At 40.7% G+C, this 22,158-nt stretch overlaps 1 protein-coding gene across 5 annotated transcripts in view; it reads right to left on the reverse strand.

Moving 5' to 3' along the window:
• The window catches only part of THSD7B (thrombospondin type 1 domain containing 7B), a 303,781-nt gene that overhangs the window by 215,728 nt on the left and 65,895 nt on the right, over positions 1–22,158 (reverse strand). For all 5 annotated transcript variants that reach the window (XR_012678316.1, XM_075180948.1, XM_075180947.1 and 2 more), the window contains exon 3: positions 350–1,160. Coding sequence is in view for 4 of the 5 variants with exons in the window: in XM_075180948.1 (XP_075037049.1) it covers positions 350–1,160 (811 nt within the window). In the remaining variant the exon portion in view is untranslated. The remainder of the gene's footprint in view (positions 1–349; positions 1,161–22,158) is intronic.

The raw sequence follows: 22,158 nt of genomic DNA on the forward strand, positions 1-22,158 counted from the left end.
TACGAATAAGGGGTTGTGCAAAGACTCAGTAGAATAAGGATCCATTCTTGTTTTGTGACATAATTGTTCAATCTGAGGTATTAACTCAAACATCAAAATGTACAATTATGACACTTGAAATCCAGACAACCCTGTCGTCACATTACGCCCCTGAGTTAATGACAACTTTAATCAAGCTACATTGATTGGTGGACAACAATAAAGGGTGATGTAATATTTTGGGGGAGTGTCTTCTAAAATTGTGATATGGCTGGGTTGGTCATGATGGGGCCGTGGTCAAAATTGCCCCTTTTTCAATTTAAGAATGTTGGGCGTTATCATTAATATGTTGGTTGAAAATAGGTCTTACCTGAGCAGAGCATTCTTTCCATCATTTTGCATACACTGCACTTGCCTTGTTTGATAACCAATTTCCAAATCCCACATGTCAGAGCCCTCGGGGGACCTAGGTCCTTGCTGTCTGAATGTGCTTCTTTCCCCAGAGTCCGAGCCAAAATCCAACATTGTTCTTCCACTCAAATTGATTTCTTTTAAATGAGGCAGCCTACACTCACTCCAAGGTCCAACTTTTAGGCTGTATGTATATTCTTCTTCTCCAAAAGAGCAGAAACCGTGAAATGGACAAGCCCTCCATTCTGTGAGGTTAGGGCAGTCCGAGCCACCATATAGAGGAGCAGATATGACTGAACGAGTGACGTATTGGAGATGGTTCCCACAGGTTTTACTGCATGCGGACCACGGGGAGAATTCGGACACTATACAATCCTGGGGGCAAGGTACCAGACAAGATTGTTCGGCTGGTGGCCGCGCCATAAAATGTTCGCAGATTTCAGTATGAGTGATGGACCTGTTGGCCTTGTGGACACAATCCACTTCTCTATGCTGCAAACCGCGTTGGGCAGTAACACAGTCCGAACTTCTCGTCTTCACCTCATTGTGGGAATAAGGCACGAGAACGCACGTGTCCCATTCTGAGACCTCCCACTGAAAGAGGTCTCGGTGCCAGTCGCAAATTTTAAAGCAGTTCCTCTGGCTTGCTGGCTCATCCTGTGGCTCACAGTTTGAGATGTGAGTAACCCAAGTCTCGCCATGTACGCACCAAACCGACCGGCTCTGCAGCCCACCGGGTCCACATTCACCAATGCATTGACCCCATGCACCTGGAAAATAGAAACATTCATCAGCTGTGACTAGTTCAACATGAAACCATATCAAATCAAACGTAATATCATCTAAGCTTAAATACTGTAGGAATTTACTTTGTTACGACATAGATAGCCCAGGCGGAGAGTGTCTTTTGGTTGGGTGAGCCCTCCACACAAAATCTTGATCCTACTTGGTGCTCTCAGTTACCTTCTTAACTTCTTACCTTAAACTTAAGACAAGAACCTAACATTCTTCCATAAATATCTTATTGTAATATTATATACATGAAAACTAATTTTGCTTTAGAAATGACAGAAAATACATTTTCTCCGCTCCAAACACCCAGCTGCTCATCCTGGTTCTTAAATGACCATAGTCGGTCAATTATATAATAGCGTTTAGTTAAAAAGAAAAGGATGACAGCAATAGGCGGACAAATATCTCGTTGCAAAATGAAACTCTTACATTGTGATTGTTCAGTATTATAAACAGCGAGAGACCTGTCATTGTTTGGTGCTGTGAGTCTTATCTGAGAAATGTGGGTTTCTGTAGCTTAGTCATTTTTCATATTCCAGGATTTCAGCACTTCTCAAGGTCACAGTCAAATCACAAAGACAGAGCATTATTTAATAAAAGGCATGGAAAAAATGTTCCAGAAAAGTAAATTAGTGAGACTATATATGTACTGCATCAATGGATAATGTAGCATTGCCAACACAAGTACACAACATTTTTATACATTTAGTTATTATATGGAAATAAACAATCATTAAGGATAACAGAGGGCTGGTGTTGGCCAGAAGACATACAGTAAAATAAAATGAAGTTGGGTGCAACGTAAAACCTAATAATGCCAGGTTTGTTATTAACGGTTTGTCAACCTATCAGAAAGATTTTGGGGGGGCGGCCTGTTTCATAAGCATAAATATAGACTGGATACTTTCTCCTTCACTGGAAATGTTCCCTTCCACCCGGTCCCTTATTTTTGATCATCATGTTGAATTATTGTTCAATCACTAATTTTATTTCAGGTGGATCTTGGTGTGGCGGAAAAATCTTTGTAGTAACAATCCATCTTGGGGAATTATGGGGCACTGCTTTTTGTGGGCAGACCCCAACTACTAAGCCAAAAGAAGGAGAGTCTAGTTCTGCTGCCTAGAACTGTCAAAGTACGTTTTGATTGGTTACTACAATTTGGTAGGATGGATGGCTGGTAGCTGATTGGGCAATCACTAGGCAACTTAGGAAATAAACAGCCAACATTCTGTATGCAGCATCCAGTGTGGATTTGTATACAATGTATCCAGTCAGCCCTAAACAATACCCTAGTTGTTTAATAAAGATTTTGGTTTGTGTTTGGAGACTTAAACAGGCAGAAATATAGGTAAAGTTTGTACAAATGTAAATACGTTAGACACTATTTATTTCAGGGCTGTTGTGATCAGTAGCCGGTAGCTGTAAGTGGGTCCTGTCTTTTCCTATTCAAACTCAAGTATGTCCTGGACAAAACATATTAATCAAGCCTTAAATAATGCAGAAATGTCTGTTTATATATGGTTTAGACAAAAGTTAATTTAGAGGGCTAATTCACATTTGATGGATGCAGGAGATATCAGAGATATCTCCTGCATTAGACAAACTATCGCACAAACTATCTGGTCCCACCACTGGCTTGGACAGACTTCACATGGAGTCAAATAACGGACTATGGGGGCTTCCCTGAGTGTAACCTTGTCTTATACAGTCCTGCAGAAACACATATATAAGCCTCTTATCTACCTTGATGATGATTAATAAATGAATGGACGGTACTTCTCTCTTACCCTGTGCAGGCTCCTGTCACTGCTCTGAGTTGAGTCATTATTTCCAGCTACTGCCCAATAATTGCACTTTGTGTTTGTTTTACTCGGGAAATTAAAAACATTTTTCAAACATTTCTTCATTCTAACTTTTTTTCTATTAAAACCTAATAAGACCATCTGCTCTTGGCTGTTAAAGCAGAACACCCATCTGTTTAAAGGCGCTGTTGTGCGAACACCAAGTGTTGTGTGTAATTAATGTTACTTAAAAAATACTGTCTGCATACACAGTACACATGCTGAAGTTCAGGATCACAGTGTAGCAGGTATATTTTTAACAAGGAGTCAACTGAGGTTAGTAGCTATCAGACTGCAGTGTTGCGGTATCACATCGCAGCCAATCAGATTTGCATATTTAACTTGCATTAGCGAGTGCTTGAATACTGAGGGATCGTACACATGAGCGATATCTACTCACCAGTTTGTTTCATTTGGAACGAAAGTTGAGAAAATGTTTTTGTGGACGAACCCATATAGAGATTGTCCCCTGATTATACTAAAATCTATGAAATGCTTAACGGCTGATAACCTTTCCTTACGTTATACTCTTAAACCATTTAAATCTAACCATAAAATAAAACACAGACAACTTAAATGTGGCGAAAGAGAGCAGTCAGAGTCTACATCCGCCAGGCAAACCAGGATGCCCCAGCATTTACCATGGGACATCCGCAAACAGGGGACAACCAGCACACCGCAAGGTGCACATATCTACCTCAATGGGGCCACCGCCCCGGACACTACAGAACCCTCACCCTTTCTAGGCTAATGGCAGCAACCACAAGCCAACCCGCTACTAGCCCATTCCATTGAAAAAAGGTGGGTTAAGTGTGCCCGCTACCGTAATGTGCCCTTACCACCGTCGAGTGCCCTGCGATTTCCGGCCACTGCCACTCCAACACAACCACAAAAACCAAACCATACCAGTACTGCATAACCGGTACTGCATAACACTGAAACAATAAACCATCAAACAACCATCAACAGGGAGGGAGGGTGGGCAACGTCCAGCTGCACAAGAGACTGTTTCTTCTCCACCTAAATATAACTTCCATAACCCCTCCCCATCATCATCACCATTTATTTATATAGCGCCACTAATTCCGCAGCGCTGTACAGAGAACTCACTCACATCAGTCCCTGCCCCATTGGAGCTTACAGTCTAAATTCCCTAATATACACACACACACACACACATACACACACACACACTCTCACACACAGACTAGGGTCAATTTCATAGCACCTACCAGTATGTTTTTGGAGTGTGGGAGGAAACCGGAGCACCCGGAGGAAACCCACGCAAACACGGGGAGAACATACAAACTCCACACAGATAAGGCCATGGTCAGGAATTGAACTCATGACCCCAATGCTGTAAGGCAGAAGCGCTAACCACCCGGCCGCCGTGCTGCCCTATGACTCAGATGGGCGTTCTTCCACAGGCAAAACTATTAACCCCCAGAGTACCAATACAGTCCAATACAGCCCTCAGTTCCTATACTTCATCTGTTCAACAAACCAGACAAAATGACATTCCCAGGATAATCCTTTCACACTGACTCACCTGATAGGGTATCTGAGAATCCCCGAATTACCCAAAGCTGGGACACCCAGGGATAAGATTGCAACTGACTATATTGATTAGGACCCCCTAGATCTGTGATGGGCACCAGGCTGCCCTCTGAGCCTTCACCTTCACACCCAGCTCCTGCCTGCTCTAATGTCAGATTTGTTTGTTACAGCTTGTAACAATTGTCTATCTTACATTAAAATGCCTGTTGATACGTTATTACAGATAGGTGTCTCTCTCTCTGATTAAATTTATTGGTTTAATTTATCACTGAGATTGAGGGTGATGTGTGGCCCCTTTGAAGGTTAGAGGGCCGTCCTTGCAGCCCCCGAATTATATCAGGTTGGCTATGACTGCTCTAGATCTTAGGACTATACTTGTATTTGTTATTGAAGAAATGTCATTCTGTCCTAGAGGCTAACTTATCAAAGTGTGAAATTACCATTTTCTGCATCTAATGCACCCATGTTTATTTAACGCCAACTTTTCACAAACGCCACAATTAATTTGAGCTCCTCCAGACACAAACAATTTTGTTGAAGGCGTCTGTCACTTATACGTTGCATTAAAAAAAGTCCCCCTTAATTTTAACTTTTTTTCTATAAGGTTATTATTTTGTTATTTTCTTTTGTTTTGCTTTTTGCACATTTTTTGCCTTTTTTGGCCTGTTTCTTGAACAATTACACTGCGAGGCGATATACAATGCCATTATTGAGCTGCTGAGCTTTTTATTGCCTATGATAAGTAGTTGAATAAAAATGGTCTTCCTACAGCAATACACAATAAACAAAATTGAGGAAGATAATGTGGAATTTAACGCAGAGGACCCTTAACAAACTTCGATGAATAGTCCTTTTAAGATGCCTATACAAGATGCGGCTATGACGGCCCCAATGCAGTGTGTGTGCACGAAAAAGTCTGCTAATACTCTGCAACATCTAATCTGCAAAGCTCAACTGTCGATCGGGGGCCGGTGGAAAATGCGTCTGGACAATAACTGCTATCTCACCAGCGTCCAATCACAGTAGCTGCACCCCATGGGTTTCAATATGTTTAGCTGACAATAATTAGCAGCCCTACAATGAACAGATGGGAAGCCAAAAAGTCAATGTAAGTAATTAGGAATAAAGCAAACCACGGTGACACTAGCAATTCTTCTTAAGGCTTTGTATGTAAATACTGTTTACTTGGGTACCGTAAAGAGTTAAGAAGTCTTCACCGTATTTCAGTCAACAGAACCATACAAGAAATCGTGAGATTTGGCCGTGTCAGTCATCCATTCAGTGATCTTTAAAGACAGCAACACATTGAATGTGCAATCACATAAGGAAGACCGGTAGAAGACAACTTGTATTGTTGCATGAAATGTGTTTACAATATAAACCAGCGAAATCAATGCTTTTAGTATTAGATAGGAGGCAATTGTCAACCTAAACTTTCTTTTTTAATGAAATGAGAATTGATTTTTTTTTTTATCCTTTTGAATCATGGCCTCAGAGCAATTTCTTCTTGTCGAAGGTTCTCACATTTAATTTGGATGTATGCTGAGGGAAGAGCACTTATAAATCAGCCCAGGAGAGCTCTTTAGCAGGATAAAGTGTAATTGCTGCACGATACATAAATAAATATAAGGTATCGCATAGCGTTACTGTGTTTATACACCAAGGCAGAACATAGACCCCCCAGCAGTTAGATTCCCGTCAATATAAAGCAGATAAGCACCAAGCTTCTGTTTTCCGCACTAATATTAGATGAATCTTGGGGGTGCCTGAAACACTGGCTGCCTCTATGTCAGAGTTATACTGGGAGTGTGAGGGTTGGCTATAATGTCACGCCATTCTCCTGGTGGGAGGAGCTGAACATGCGCCCCCCCCCCCCCTCTAGCAGGGGAGGGCTGGCAACTTTTATCCCAGGGTCCAAGACTCGACTTAGCAGCCTATTAGGAGCATTTTAAAGGGAAAAAATGCAGGTGGCAGAGTGACCCTTCCCAATATTGCCCACTGTGGGACCGGCTCGGTGGGCAGATGCCCCTTGCCCCCAACTCCAGCCTGCCCCCCCCCCCCCCAGTGAGGATGAGGGTGCTGCCGGCACGGTTAAGAAGCAAAAAACGTCATTCATGTAAGTGCAAAAATGCATCCCCAAATACATTTCTATCTGCACATTTATCTGACCTGCGGCTACGTAAATTCAATCTCCTGTTTTAGGAATGGCCCTTGTAAAGCCAGTGTGCACCTCCTTTGGCTATATTGTGAGTCCATCTGGGAATTTCTTTGGGGAATACAGTAAAAATATCACAATCTCTGCCTCCTCCTACTTTGAATTATTGCTCAGTTTTGGTTCATTTATGTGTTTAAATTAATCATGGGATATCAGGGGGGTAAATGTATCAAGCTGAGAGTTTTCCGGTGGGCTTGAAAAGTGGAGATGTTGCCTATAGCAACCAATCAGATTCTAGCTATCATATTGTAGAATGTACTAGATAAATGATAGCTAGAATCTGATTGGTTGCTATTGGCAACATCTCCACTTTTCAAGCCCACTGAATACTGGCAGCTTGATAAATATACCCCCAGGACTGTCTGTATTATCTGCTTAAATATTGTACATTTCCATGTTTGTTCCTATTTGCTCCCAACTGCCCCGGGTATAAAGAATACAGTGCATAGAGGTGGTCTGGCCAACCTGTGGCTCTCCAGGTGTAGTGAAACTACAAGCCCCAGCATGCTCTGCTAGCAGATTGCCAGCTGATAACTGGCAAGGTATGCTGGGACTTATAGTTTCACAACACCTGGAGAGCCACAGGTTGGCCAGGCCTGGCCATAGAGTAATATAAACTACAGAGAAATAAATACATTGCATTGACGAACTGCTGAGAACACATAAGCAAGAGGTCCATGATCCAAGGAGCCATAGTTGCGTACTCTCCCGGAAGGTCTGGGAGACTCACGAATTTCTGGAAGTCCTCCAGGACGCCCGGGAGAGCAGGCAATTCTCCCTGATCCTGGTCGGCTGTGTAAACTAAGCAGAGGGGGCAGGGCTTCGTGGCATCATGGACGCGTCATCGTGCCCCGCCCCCTTATTTTTATTGGTTCATAGTAGTGATGTCCATTTTGGGGGCGGGGCTAATGACGCGATTCTTTGAGCCCCGTCCCCACACACCCAACTGCACCCTCTCGGGAAACACCTTGACAAGTATGCAAGGAGCTAACAGTCTCACTTGATTGGAAATTAATTTAAGTAGGGCCACTCTGCCTATTGTCTACTACTCAAGTGTTGCTGAATTTGTTTTTGTTGAATATTGGCACACAATGCCACTAAAAAGTCAAAAGAATGAAAAAAAGAACAAGTTGTGGAACACACAGCAAGCATGACACTAATATTTTTAGAGTACTACTAAAATCTTTGTTAATGGTGACAGGCAGAACTTTAACATTACTAAGTGTTTTGCTTTACTAGTCCCGGGAGCTTACAGTTTACAAGGCGGCAATTACATTGTGACTATACTCCCTTTACACTCACAAAGATCGATGTACAGTAACTCCCAAATGAGAAGCGAACATCTGTGAAATTTTGGAAAAAAAATCTAAATAATGCTCAGAAGCTGGAACGCACCCCACATGAAAAGATTCTCAAACGTGTACTCTCTTTCCTTTGGGTTTATATATTATGTAGGCAAAAAAGTCATTATGTTTCAAGATTTCTTCAAAGATACAAGGACTGAATAGAATCAAATGACTTTTCTTTTGTGTTTCTTTTATGTAATGTGCGGCTGATAAGAAAATTGCCAGAAGTCCTCAAACAGACTCAAAGAAAGTTACTGAGATGGAAAAGTGTGGTAATAGGAACGAGCTGAACTACCCGAAAATAGTGGTCAAGTTGTTGTGTAGAAAGTGCACAGTAAAAAGGGTATTTAATTAGATGAGCTATATATTATATACTGCACTAAAAGCATTAGAACAGTTATTTAAGATATTCCCTGTATGCAATAGTTACTTCTAAATAGGAGAATAGACTTCTGGGTAATCATCATCAACATTTATATATAGCGTCAGCGAATTCCGTAGCGCTTTACAATTAGGAACCAATATTAATAAAATAATACTGGGTAATACATACAGACATAGAGGAAAGAGGGGCTTGCTCGCAGGTTTACAGTCTATGGGACAATGGGAGTTTGATACACAAGGGTAAGTGCTACATCATATTGCACACTGGACCAGCTAGAATACAAAGGTAAAAAGTATTGAGTGGGCTGTGTGATCAGTCACACAGCAATGTTGGTCAGAGGGTTGCTGTCTTGTGTTACCTGTGTAGAGGGTGGTAATAGGGTAACCTAGGGAGATTAAGATGGTGGTTGAGGAATATTATAAGCTTGTCTGAAGAGGAAGGTTTTCAGAGAAGGTTTTGAAGACTAGAGGAAAGTCTTACTGTGCGAGGGAGGGAATTCCATAAAGTGGGTGCAGCCCGAAAAAAGTCCTGTAACTGGTAATGGGAGGATGTGATGAGAGTGGAAGAGAGACAAAGATCTTGTGCAGAACGGAGGACGAGTTGGGAGATATTTTGAGACAAGTGAGATGTATGTTGGTGCAATTTTGTTGACGGACTTGTATGTTAGTAGAAGAATTTTATATGGGTAATCCTGAAAAGAAATGGTGTGACTGTATATTGTCCCTACGATGTAGCTCAAAGATCTCCATAATTCTTTTTGTTGTTTCAGCTAAGTTGTCTTTGTAGCTTGACATGCTGATCAGAAAACCCTATCCTGCACTGAGGATTAACCAATTAGAGGGGAGGTGGATTTATTTAAATCACTAACTAAAGTGAAAGTGGGAATTAGTGAGTTTTCTGCTAAATGAAGGCATTTGCACTAATCCAAACAAACTTTGTAACTCATATGAAAAGCCACTGAACCTGTTTCTCCCTACTTGACGTGTTTAGGAAACTACTTGATGGTTTGAAAGCGTGATCAATCAGCTCATATGAGTTGTAACTAAATTTGTCTTTTCAATTGCTCTGTTTTGAGGCTGTTGTTTACTTTAACCCTTGCACACAATTGCTAGCAAACACTGCTCTGTAAGTGTGCCTGAATAGATGTTAGCTTATTAGTGCCCTTTATTTAAACTGGCTCAGATCTTTAATATTATTATTGACAATAATACTTAAGGCACCACAGTGCCGGACAATGGGGAAAACAAGCCATACATAAATCAGAGACAAACAAGATAGACAGAGCAAAAATGCAGGCATGGAAACAAAGGGTATGGAGGACCCTACTCACGAGAGAGTTTACAGTCTAATGGGAAGAGGGCACAGCTGAAAGTAGAGGAGCGAGTGTGGCTCAGAGTGGAGATTGGGACAGGTGTGAGGGTGCATTAGTGTGAGTAGTATACCCCCCCCCCCCCCCTCCACCAGACACACCCAACCCACTCCCTCTTCCTTGTTGCATTTCAAAACTAACTCTACTATTTTTACCCGATTTCGACGGTAACCACAGGCCAGAAACAAACTACCACAACTAGACCCTACGGACAACAACCAAGGAAACTCATCCAGTCAACCAACTGCAGCCTGCGCTCCACGACTGTGAACAGGTAAACCATGTACAGAAGACCCTGCCGCGCTCGATGTGCCCACAACGTGTCACCAGGGGGACACAATGGTTTCTGCTTTGCATTGAGAGATACGGTTTTCCCAATCAGTGCAATTCTGGTGAGAATCACCAGTTCTGTCCAATTTTGCAATACAAACAATAGTAACAAAAAAATGGCTCTTTATTTTCCCTTTATTTTAACTGACCTCCAACTTTGAAATGGAAATTTTTACATATACATTTAATTAAACTGTGACCCTTTGCCAAATTTAAACTGGTGCCCGTGTGGTTATTTATAATATGAATACAGTAAAAGGATGAACATTAGAAGGAGGTTACAACATACTTAACAAACTTTTTGTAGTTGCCGGAGGAGGTGGGTGTGAGGGGGGCGGGCTCCGAAAATCGCGTCATTTTGGACCCGTGACGTAATGATGCAAACGCGTCATATTACAACGGGGAGCGGGATCAAGTGCCATGATTCCTGGAGAATCGCGGCATTTTGGACCTAATTCTGCCCACTTCACTAGGAAGTGGGCAGATGCGCGAGATTGCCATACTCTCCCGGGAGTCCGTGAGGCTCAACTGAAACGCATGAGTCTCCCGGACATTCCGGGAGAGTTGGCAAGTATGGGTTGCAATCGTACAAGTTTACAATCCCATAGATTGTAAGCTTGCGAGCAGGGTCTTCTCACCTCTTTGTCTGTTTTACCCCGTTTGTTTATTAGTTTACTGTATTTGTTCCCAATTGTAAAGCGCTACGGAATATGTTGGCGCTGTATAAATAAATGATGATGATGATGATGATTATGAGGTTGGGTGCATGAAAAGGGGAACATCAACACTACGCAGTTTATTGCTTCTTGAATGTTATGCATTTTGCCTTTGTACTGTGCTTGTTGGACCTTTGTGCTTAATGCCTCTAATTCCCACCTGCACCACGCCGTATAAATAAATAATAATAATACTTTAAAACCATTGTTTCCACATTGAAAAGACTATAGGCCTCTTTCACATAAAATCATCATGCTATTTGAGTATTACACTTACTTCTGCAATCTGGAAACCTGCAGAGCAATTAAATTTTGATTGATCAAGTGGTTTTCTCATCTCTTCTCTGATCAATACCAGGAAAGGGGAATTCAAGTTTCAATGGAAGAGGAGTCATTTTTGTAACACTGAGCAATGCCCAGTGCACAGATATGGGATAATGACTCCAGGACTTCATCATTAAAACAGATTGTGTACAGAGACTCCTCTCTGACACTGTGAAGACCAAGCGGGGAATTTAACAGACCCGTGCAAGACGGAGTCTATTTTTATCATCCCAGGTTCAATATGGTAAGAATCCATTAGTGGATAATTAATAGTTCATTAACTTTCATTCATTAGAATGGATGTTAAGACATGATTACCATATTGAATGAAAAGAGTCAGGAGCATTCTTAAATACAGATGGGACGTGCCCCAATATTGAAAAAGTCAACAAAAGTCGGAGAGAAGAAAAAAGATGGATTAAATGAGAAAGAAATTAAATGACAAGACAGGATATAATGAGAAGGGAATTGGGTACTATAGTCCATGGTTGATCACCGTATGTCAACTCCTCTGTACATATCATATTATCTATAATAATGTTGTATAATTCATGAGGCATAGTGGACACACACACACACACACACACACACACACACACACAGTTCTTCTGCTTTTAGGTGTCTTCTGAACATTGGTGCCCCAAGCAACCCTCTAGGTTCACTTAATGCTAGCATTGGCCCGAGAGCCATCCAGGTGCATCTGTTAATAGAATGGCCCTAAGTCTAATCAATGAGAGTACCAACATTGTGTCACATCTAGAAAGTTGCAACTGAGTGCAAAGTTTACAATTATCATCATTATTTTTTCATTTATAAAACGGTAAAGGTTAACGAGGTCAACAATCCAGACAGGTAATATTTACTATGGGAGGCCCAGACTTACCCTAACCCTAATGACCTCCTATTTCCGCATCTTTAAAAAAAAAGTTGCACAATCAATGAACAGGAATGGTGCAAATAATGGGAGGAGCAACTCGCTGCAGAAGTGGAGAACACAGGATGCCCCTCCCACTCGTGCATCTGTTCCAGTTAAATGACCCCTAGGGGTATATTTACTAAACTGCGTGTTTGAAAAAGTGGAGATGTTGTCTATAGCAACCAATCAGATTCTAGCTAACATTTATTTAGGACATTGTACAAAATGACAGCTAGAATCTGATTGGTTGTCAACTTGCTATAGGCAACATCTCCACTTTTTCAAACCGGTAGCTTAGTAAATATACCCGTAGGACTGATCTTTCCTCGCATGCTCTTTGTACTTAGTGTAAGCACCCGTGTATCCAGTCATGCTTCGTCTACCTTTTTATTTATGTACCTTTCCTGAACTCTCTTCTTTTCTTTTAGCTTTTCTTCTTTCTGTTAAGTACATTAAATAAATCATACAGACATTCATAACAGCGGGCAAACATTGCCTTAATAAGTAGTACAGAGAGCACAGAAGAAAAGGCAAAGACCTCTAACACATTAAGTGCAAATGTAAACAATATTCAACAATAACTCTTCATTCTCCAGTGACATTGCTCAGCGCCATTGCTCACACAGAAACAGGAGTAGCAGTGTTCTTGTCACTCTCCAGTCTCCAGTGACATTGCTCAGTACCATTGCTCACACAGAAACAGGGGTAGCAGTGTTCTTGTTACACTCCAGTCTCCAGTGACATTGCTCAGTACCATTGCTCACACAGAAACAAGGGTAGCAGTGTTCTTGTTACACTCCAGTCTCCAGTGACATTGCTCATACAGAAACAAGGGTAGCAGTGTTCCTGCCACTCTCCAGTCTCCAGTGCCATTGCTCATACAGAAACAGGAGGGATAGCAGTGTACTTGTCACTTGACAAAATTTGACTGGAAATAATGTTATTGAGGTTAATAATAATGTAGGAACAAAAAAAGGGCCAAATTATGTGATTTTAGCAAAAAAGATAAGGGTTTTAGAAAAAAAAATAGGGATCCAAAACCAAAACCAAAACATACGAGGGTGGTTTTGCCAAAACCCACAAAAAACAAGGTTAATCCAGATCCAAAACCAAAACACGGGGGTCAGTGAGCATCTCTACTATTTACATGATTTTTACCAAATAAAATCCAATTTGCACTATAGGAGATTGTCTTATTATTGCAGCAGTTCTTCAGCTTCCAGGAGAACCTACATATTGCCGTATGGAGAATAGTGATATCATGCTTTACATCACTCTACATTTGTAAGTGTACGTATACCTTTATTTATCCTGTTGCTTAAATTTGCACTTGATTTATTTCAGCGCTCTTCATCCTACTTAAAACTCCAACTACACTAAACTTGGTCCCCCGGTGCAGCAGCAAATACCCTCCAGTCGGAACACCAGGGTCTACTCTTTGCAGCCATTTCCCCAGGCACCAGAGTCTATTCTGATTCTCTCACAGCTCTTCCTGAAAGCCGGCTGATGATTGGTCCTACGACTCACCCTTTCCTTTTTTACACAATATAAAGGTAGGTAACTTGATTGATTTACCAGTATTGCAGATCCAGGAGATCCCCTGGAAAAATAGATGCATTTTGCAGCTCGCAAAGGCTTCGGCTAAGGCGACACGGTGGCCCTGCCATCATCATCATCATTTATTTATATAGTGCCACTGATTCCGCAGCGCTGTACAGAGAACTCACTCACATCAGTCCCTGCCCCATTGGGGCTTACAGTCTAAATTCCCTACCACACACAGACAGAGAGAAACTAGGGTCAATTTTAATAGCAGCCAATTAACCTACCAGTGTGTGGGAGGAAAACCGGAGCACCCAGAGGAAACCCACGCAAACACGGGGAGAACATACAAGCTCCACACAGATAAGGCCATGGTCGGGAATCGAACTCATGACCCCAGAGCTTTGAGGCAGAAGTGCTAACCACTGAGCCACCGTGCTGCCCATACCACCTAGCTGGTATGACAGGTAGCAATTTTACTAGGTGGTAGTCCAGCATTAACATAAAGTTTTTTTCACAAGACATTGGAATTATTTCTACAATAAAATCTTTTTTTAATCAAAATTACTACTGAACTTTCATTAAAACAAATTAACAATCTGAGTAACTTTTTTGTTGCAAATTTGACACAATTAAAATGAAAAAAATAGTAGTTAAATTATTCCTTTTTAGAATTTTATTTTTAACTTTCATTATAATGATGTTCACCCAACAGCCCTTTTTACTTTTATTGAAATCTAAATGCGTCATAAGTTTAAACAGAGTTTCACCAGTTTTATGGAGCTCATTTGTAGAAAGAGATATTCATGGCATGTATAGTAGATCGACCATTGAAATAAGCCGTTGCTTCCTTGGCTCTGGCATTAATGTTCTGAGGAAAAGACAGAAGTTCTGATAAGGTTGTTCTACCAACTCAACAATAAACCAAACGACTTACATTTAATCAGGCCTGGGAGAAATGTAACACGAAAGGAGATTTCCACCTCATAGAAACGTAGAAATGTAGAATTTGACGGCAGATAAGAACCACTTGGCCCATCTAGACTGCCTATATTTTAACCTATGGTAACCTCAAACCCTATTTGATGCTTAGTTCTTTGTAAGGATATCCTTATGTCTATCCCAAGCATGTTTACATTGCTCTGCTATTTTACCCTCTACCAGCTCTGCTGGGAGGCTATTCCACTTATCCACTACCTTTTCTGTAAAATCATTTTTCCTCACATTTTCTCTGAACCTACTTCCCCCCAGTGTCAGTACATGTCATTGTGTTCTAATACTTCTCTTCCTTTGAAGAATGTTTCCCTCCTGCACCCTTGATAGATAAGAAAGTTTCTACCATGTCCCCCTTTCCCTTCTCTGCTCCAAACTATACATATTAAGTTCTTTTAGTCTTTTCGAGTACGTTCTGTGCTGTAGGCCATGCACCATTTTAGTTGCCCTTCTTTGTATTTATATCCTTCTGGAGATATGACCTCCAGAACTGAACACGGTATTGTAGATGAGGCCGTACCAATGACCTATACAGAGATATTATTACTTCTTTCTTTCTGCTCCTCTCCCTATGCAACCAAACATCTGACTTGTCTTTCTCATTACTTTGTTATATTGTTTACCTGCCTTTACGTCACCTGAAATAATGACTCCTAGATCCCTTTCCTCCTCAGTAGTTTCCTTTATAGTGCCCTTAATACTATATTTAGCCTTTGGGTTTCTCTAGGAACGTGGGACATTATTGAGCAGACATGGCTTTTGTCCAATAGTGCATTCTCAGACAGATGAAACCAGGCTCAACCTCTTCACATTCCTACCAAGTTCTATTCATGTTAACGACTAAATCTAGGCTAAATCTGGGACCCTGACTCAGCGTTGCATTAATAATGTAGTTCATATTTCATAATTATTACTTTCATGTTGGCCAAAAGGTAAATCATGATAACAGTTTCCCTTGACAGACGGAGGGAGCTCCGACAATTACGGATCCCAGCGGTGAGTATTTTTTCTCTCTCCTTGTATTGTCTTGTGGAATAAAGAAGGAAGTGGCAGCAGTTTTGGTTTTCATTATTTTACTCTTCGTCTAATCTAAAGTGAAGGGCAAAAAGGTTCTCAGATTAGTTCAGCACAATTGACGATAAATGTCAGGAAGGATCTCAGGCAGTCACTTATAATTTAAGGCTGATACCTGAATATCTTCTGTCTGTAGTTGTGCTGTGAAATCAAAAATAACAGGGCACCCGGAGACCAAGGTTTTACGCTGATTTGGATACGCCTGGGGGGAAGACACTTCTCTTCCTACTTTCTACAGGAACTCAGCAGAGTGTATCGAGCCATAGGACACACAAGAACTACAGCAGGAGAGAGCTAAGAAAAGAAATGGCCTCTGGGCTAACTAGACCCTTTCATGGGCTACAAATACAGATGAGCGAGATTAACTCTTCATATTTTGTCAGTCAAGCATATAAAACTGATGTTATAGTTAAAGTTGCATTATAAAGAGCACAAGCCCTTTATGGGCAGAGAAACCCAAATTGAATTTCCTTCTGTCTAATACAGATGTTACAGATTACAGTAATGGCTAATCTCTGCTTCACAAAATAAAAGAAATCTCAAAACTTGTATCACTTTTGAAAAGACAGAATTAACTGATACGATGATGATGATGATGATGATGAGAATGACAGGAAGCTGGCTAGTGCTTGATCAGACCAAGGGATGAAGACAGACAGTTCTTTCCCTCCTTGGCACTTTCACTTATTCCTCCAGACATCGCTCAAGCCTCCCTAATAGCAGTGTTTCCTTAGCGCGATCAAATCCTGTTGTTCAAAGTTTTGCTACTAGTAACAACATAGTTTTTACTGTCTCTACCGTACACTATGCAGTGGCACCAAGAAGGCAAGGGATTAATTCCTGCCTTCTGATTGATTTGTATATCTTTCCAAACATTTGTATCAAACTTTTTTTCGACCCCAAATGCACAACTGTTTTGCCTTCCCCAAATACCAATCTTTAGAACAACTCAAAATCCCTGATCCAATTCGCTCATCTCCAGTTACAAATAACTACAATGTACTACACAACAGTTTGCTGTTATAAGATAGTGGGGATTCACACCAAGCTGCATTCAAGGCCACATTTAATCTGTCAACCACAGGTGAAGACTCTTTGATTTACAATAATAAGAGTATAGAAGGAAGCGTAGAAGGTATTTGAGATAAAGGAATCATGATTGTTTCTCCTCTAAATAAGTGGCAAAGCAACTTCTGTTATGATAAATTTGTCACAATAAAGGTCAAATCGGAATTAATATCTGTTGGAAGACAAAAGAAATAAACTGAATCAAAGCACAGTTCTGCGTGCAAGATACTGGACAGAACTGCTAAACAGATTATCTGTACTATGCATTAATCTCTAAAACACATATCGGGCTGACTGTGATTCCTGGCTCTTCTATCTCTGCCGCTACAGCTCAATCCCTGTATTAAACGGCTGCATAACAAATCTGATTCCCCAACGCACTAAACACACAAGATAAATAACTCTTGTTTGCTCGATGCTAAGACCTAGTCGTCTAACTTACGAGATGTCAAATGCTCCATCTCTGTGTTCCGATTGGATTCTCTTTGAACATATGCCCTTTCAAGTGAAATTAATCAATCTCTTTATCACTTCGGCAACATCTGGAGCCGTAATCATTACCCAACTGCTGAGAAAGGAATGAAACTGCTAATCGCCCAGGGAGACGGGCTTAGCGCTCGGAGGAGAAAAGTTTTTGTGAAGTTCTAATTTGGAGAATTATTCTTTCTAGTTGTCTGCTCAGGATTCCACATCCACCAGGAGATTCTCACTATAGCAACAGCTCTCCGCAGGCTGCAAATAAACAAGTGGGAACCTGACTTTATTTTTATCCTTGTGTATTATATTTCATGTGGTGTCCTAATTTTCCCAGGTAGTACCAGGTCCATCAGTACGTGCTCCCACTCAACGGACGATGTCAAGATGTCTGTGTTACATATTTGGGTTCCAACAGGAGGCTATTGACTTTCCTTAAGTCGACATTGTTGAATTTTTATGACTACAATAAATGTCGCTTAAAGGCGTTGTCTATCTTCAGATAACTTTTATTTGCCGGATTGTCCAGGCCCCCCTCTTGCAAACTTTACTAAAATGTTTTTTTTTATTAATTTCTATATTTCTTTTGTATTTTTTTATACATTACAGCACTGGTCTGATTCATTAAGGAACGTAAATGCCGATAAGCGGTGCATTTTGCGTAAAATTGTTCTGTGCATGCTCACACCTGGACTACACGCCAGTGAACCAAGCATCTTCGATCGCAAAGGACCTTCCTGACAGTCTAGGATTTCAGGGCCGGATCGGGGAGAGGACTGGGCGTATGCAGGTAGTCAGTGTACAGTAAGGGCGTGCCAAGCTCGAGCGTAGCAACATACGGTTCAAGCTTTGGGCATCTCAAAGGTACTTGTGTTTCTGTTGTATCACTTGCACCAGCTACAGGTCGGGTGCAAGTGCCGATTACTAGTGATGAGGGCTGTGTGAGCATGCTATAACATGTGTTTGCAATAAGGAACAACTGTAAAGATGTATTTTATGTACAGTAGATATTAATTACATCCTAATAAATATATTCTAAGGAGGAAAAAACAAAGAAGTTTTGTTAATGTTTTGTTATTAATGACTATATTATTAACATGTGACATTAAATTTTTTTTTTTTCTGTGAGTTCTTATAGGACTTAAAATTTCCACGTATTCAACAAGAGACATATCTTCAGAACAGCCCCTTGGTGAATATAGATGTGCTTTTATGCCTAATTTACGTGCCTTTTAAAAAACTGCAATGTACGTTCGTTTCAGTTCGTATATATAATTGGGTGTAGTAAGAGCTATCAGTGCTGTAAACACGACACTGTTTACTCCTACATCATTATTCCGATAATGAACAGAGCGACATAGAAAAAATAACTTCTTACCAGTTAAAAGACGCAGAGGAAATCCGATGAGAGGACATCGCGACACTTCCAAATGGCGTCAGATGCGTGCGCGACTTTTTTTTTTTTTTTGAAAGCAGCAACGCACAGACTATGGTAATATTAATTTTATTCCTAACCCTAACCCCTAACATAAAGGTAATACTTACCTGGGTCCGTGCATTGCCGCTTTAAAAGGCGAAATTTAAAAGTTGCGCACGCAACTGACGTCATTTGGAAGTGTTGCAATGTCCTGTCTGTCATCGGATTTCCTCTGTGTCTCTTAGGATTTGTAATTAATTTAAGACATAAATAAGTAGAGAGGCTCAAAATTGTTTAAAAGTGGTCTTCAAACCAGTTCTTCGAATCAGATCTGGCTATAGATATCACTTGAACTTTAGATAGACTGAAAGATTCAAACTGAATTCCGCGAAGGCCAAAAGATTCAACAATGCCCTTCTGCTCCATGGGAGGTTACTGTCCTCCCTGAGCTCGCCTTAGGACACCTGCGTTACGGGTTGACAAGTGTACCGCTTGGTGGCTATAGTGGTGAACCTCGTATTTATAACGTCAAGAATGAACCTCAGTGCAACATTAATGTTTTAAGCGCCGTGTGCCTCGGATTGTGGAAATGCGTCTAAATCTCTGCCAAGAGGATAAAAGAGCACAAACGCTGCATCTTATGAAGAGCGGAAGTTCTCACCAGCCGACGGAAGGAGATGGAGGGTACAAGGTAGGTAGGAGCACTTATGCCTACTGTTGTAGAGCATTGACAAAACAAGATTTTAATTTGTGTCGTGATATAATTTAAATGAGATTAAGGGTGGTAAAAGTGTAGATTTAGGGGTGTTCCTTGTTTTTACCCACATATTTCTTTGTTTAATGAACCAGGACAGGGCTCTCTGCAGTGACAAAGTGTTTGGTTGATGTTAATCAAGACCTGTTCCTTGTTTGGGTTTCTCGCCAGCACAGAGTGTGTGGGGCATGAACGGACTGTGGAAGTGAGCTCTAATATAGAAATTTGGCTGGCTGTAAAATTGCCGGGACATTGACAAATGAGCAGCAGCATCCAACATTAGAGTCTGCAGGCTGCCGAAAACATTTTGGAAAGCAGAATGTATCCTGACACATTAACGTGGAGGCATCATACTTTAATATTCCCTGTACACCCTGCCCTGAATGATGAATCATGGGTTCAATTATTCAGCTCAAATCCAATATTATAGGGAGAATTTTTTTCTTAAAACAGCCAAACGCAGATTCTGTGTCTCCATTTTGTCCGACCCAAAATTAATATTATTTTTTTTAGAGAGAAATTTATTTATGTTTTCAGAAGAATAAAATATATTTGCTAATATTGTAACATTGCAAAATTGTAACAAATACAGAAACAAATAAACAATTACACAACCAGGAGGTGGCAACAATATATTGGGGTTGTGGAATCAGTGTGAAATGAAAAATGTTGTGTGTAGGGGGAAAGTCAAGGCCGGGACCCCTGGGGGCCACAATTCCACAATGCTAAATAAATGGTTATATATTTTGTACTTTGTTTTATATAAAAAGTATCGATTTGTAAAACCCAATCAGGGATCACTATGAGTCTGCGTATATATGTGAGATTTATTATATCAATATTCAGAGATCTCCTCTATTGTTGCCAAATGCCAAATTTTATTGATGAGTAAATATCTCACTCACACCAATGTGGTTGTAATAGGGTGTGCATGTACTAGTTACCACCTGAAAACCTTATTACATTTAAAATAAATTGTTGTTAGTAGAACTTGTCGTCACCTCTGCATTGAAGACCAGAAATCTGTGTGTTAAAAATAAGTATTTTTTTTTATTTACAAAATTTATTTCTACTTAATGCATCAACAATGTTTAATAAAAATAGAGGCTTTTTTTTGTGCTTTTGTTGATTAAAAACACTGGTGGTAATTAAGCCCTGAATGTTCAATCTTCTATCTATCTCTCTCATATCAATCTATCTATCTCATATCTAACTATCTATCTATCTACCTATATATCTACACACACACACACACACTATATATATATATATATATAGTGGCAATGGGATTGGTTTTCCACAGGCCTCTCAGAGTGGAACTAGCTATGAAGCTAACAGTCTGCAGGTAAAAGGCTGCAAATCAAGTCATACATGGGTGTAGCACTTTGCTTAGGTTCAGTTATGTACAGGTCAGAGACATGTGATAAAGTAGATGTAAAATGTAATTTGCTTACATGCTTTAATGTGTTTGTACCCACAGCTAGCAGCAGAGCTGATAGGGGTGGCTGTACTGATTAGGTGTTACAGATCACCTGCGGAGACTTCCTTTAAAGACAAGGTGGGCGTGTCGCCTGTCAGTCATCCAAGCCTGTGGGAGGAGACCTGTGTATTTAACCTGGAGTTGTGCTCTTGTCAGATGTGACTGATGCTGAACTAGTTGGTCAGTCAGTAGTGAGCTGGTCTGTATCTAGTTCTAGGTCACCAGGAGGTGCAAGTAAAGGGAATGCTTGCTGGTGTCATCCTGACAGGAGAAGTGTTATTTATTGTGATAACAAAAATAAATATATTTGATTTAAACCAAGAAGTTTCGTGTTGCTGATATCTGCTGGGTGTTCTTGCAACAGAAGGTGACAAAAGTACCACGAGAAGGGTGCGGTTTTGTTATAATATATATATATATATATATATATATATATATATATATATATATATATATATATATATATATATATATATATGTATCATTGGTAGAAGTGGGGGGGTATACGGGGGTATGTCATACATGGGGGGTATACGGGATATGACATACCACCACTTCTCCTACTGCCTTCCTAGTTACACATTCCAGTCACTTACAATCTTATTACATTTTTCATACAGCCGCTTCTAAATTTCCACATCAACCGCTGGCTGTTATAATATCCTTCTCTCTTTACCAATATAAACTACAAGGATATTTTATTTCAGGATTACAATGTAATTGTTTATTTGCAACTGAATTCATTTAAAACACTGGCAGAAAGCAGTAAATTGGTGATATAACCGCAGTGAGGAATAGTGCACAGATTCTATTACTTTCTGTAAACAAATCTGCAACTATTTAGCATGGATGAAATGAAAATATTTAAACAGTAAAAGAAAGTTGCAGGAATTGGGGGATGTTTTCTATGACAAATATACACTAACATAGAGAGATGTGACACCACCTGATACTGCTCTCTGGGCGCTACCAGCTATACCCCCCTCCCACCAGCTGAGTGAGGGGGCAACATGAAAGAGGTGAAGGGCCAAGTGTGCGGTTCTCCAGCCTACAAATGGGCCACACAGCCCGTCTGTTGCCCCCCCCCCCCCTATTGTTTCAGCAATAACCTCTTCCTCTAGATTGTAAGGTCTCACAAGGAGGGTGCTCCCCACTCTCTGCCTTCTGTCTGCATC

The sequence above is a fragment of the Mixophyes fleayi genome, chromosome 7, assembly GCF_038048845.1.
Source record: "Mixophyes fleayi isolate aMixFle1 chromosome 7, aMixFle1.hap1, whole genome shotgun sequence".
In the NCBI taxonomy this organism is placed as follows: Eukaryota; Metazoa; Chordata; class Amphibia; order Anura; family Limnodynastidae; genus Mixophyes; species Mixophyes fleayi.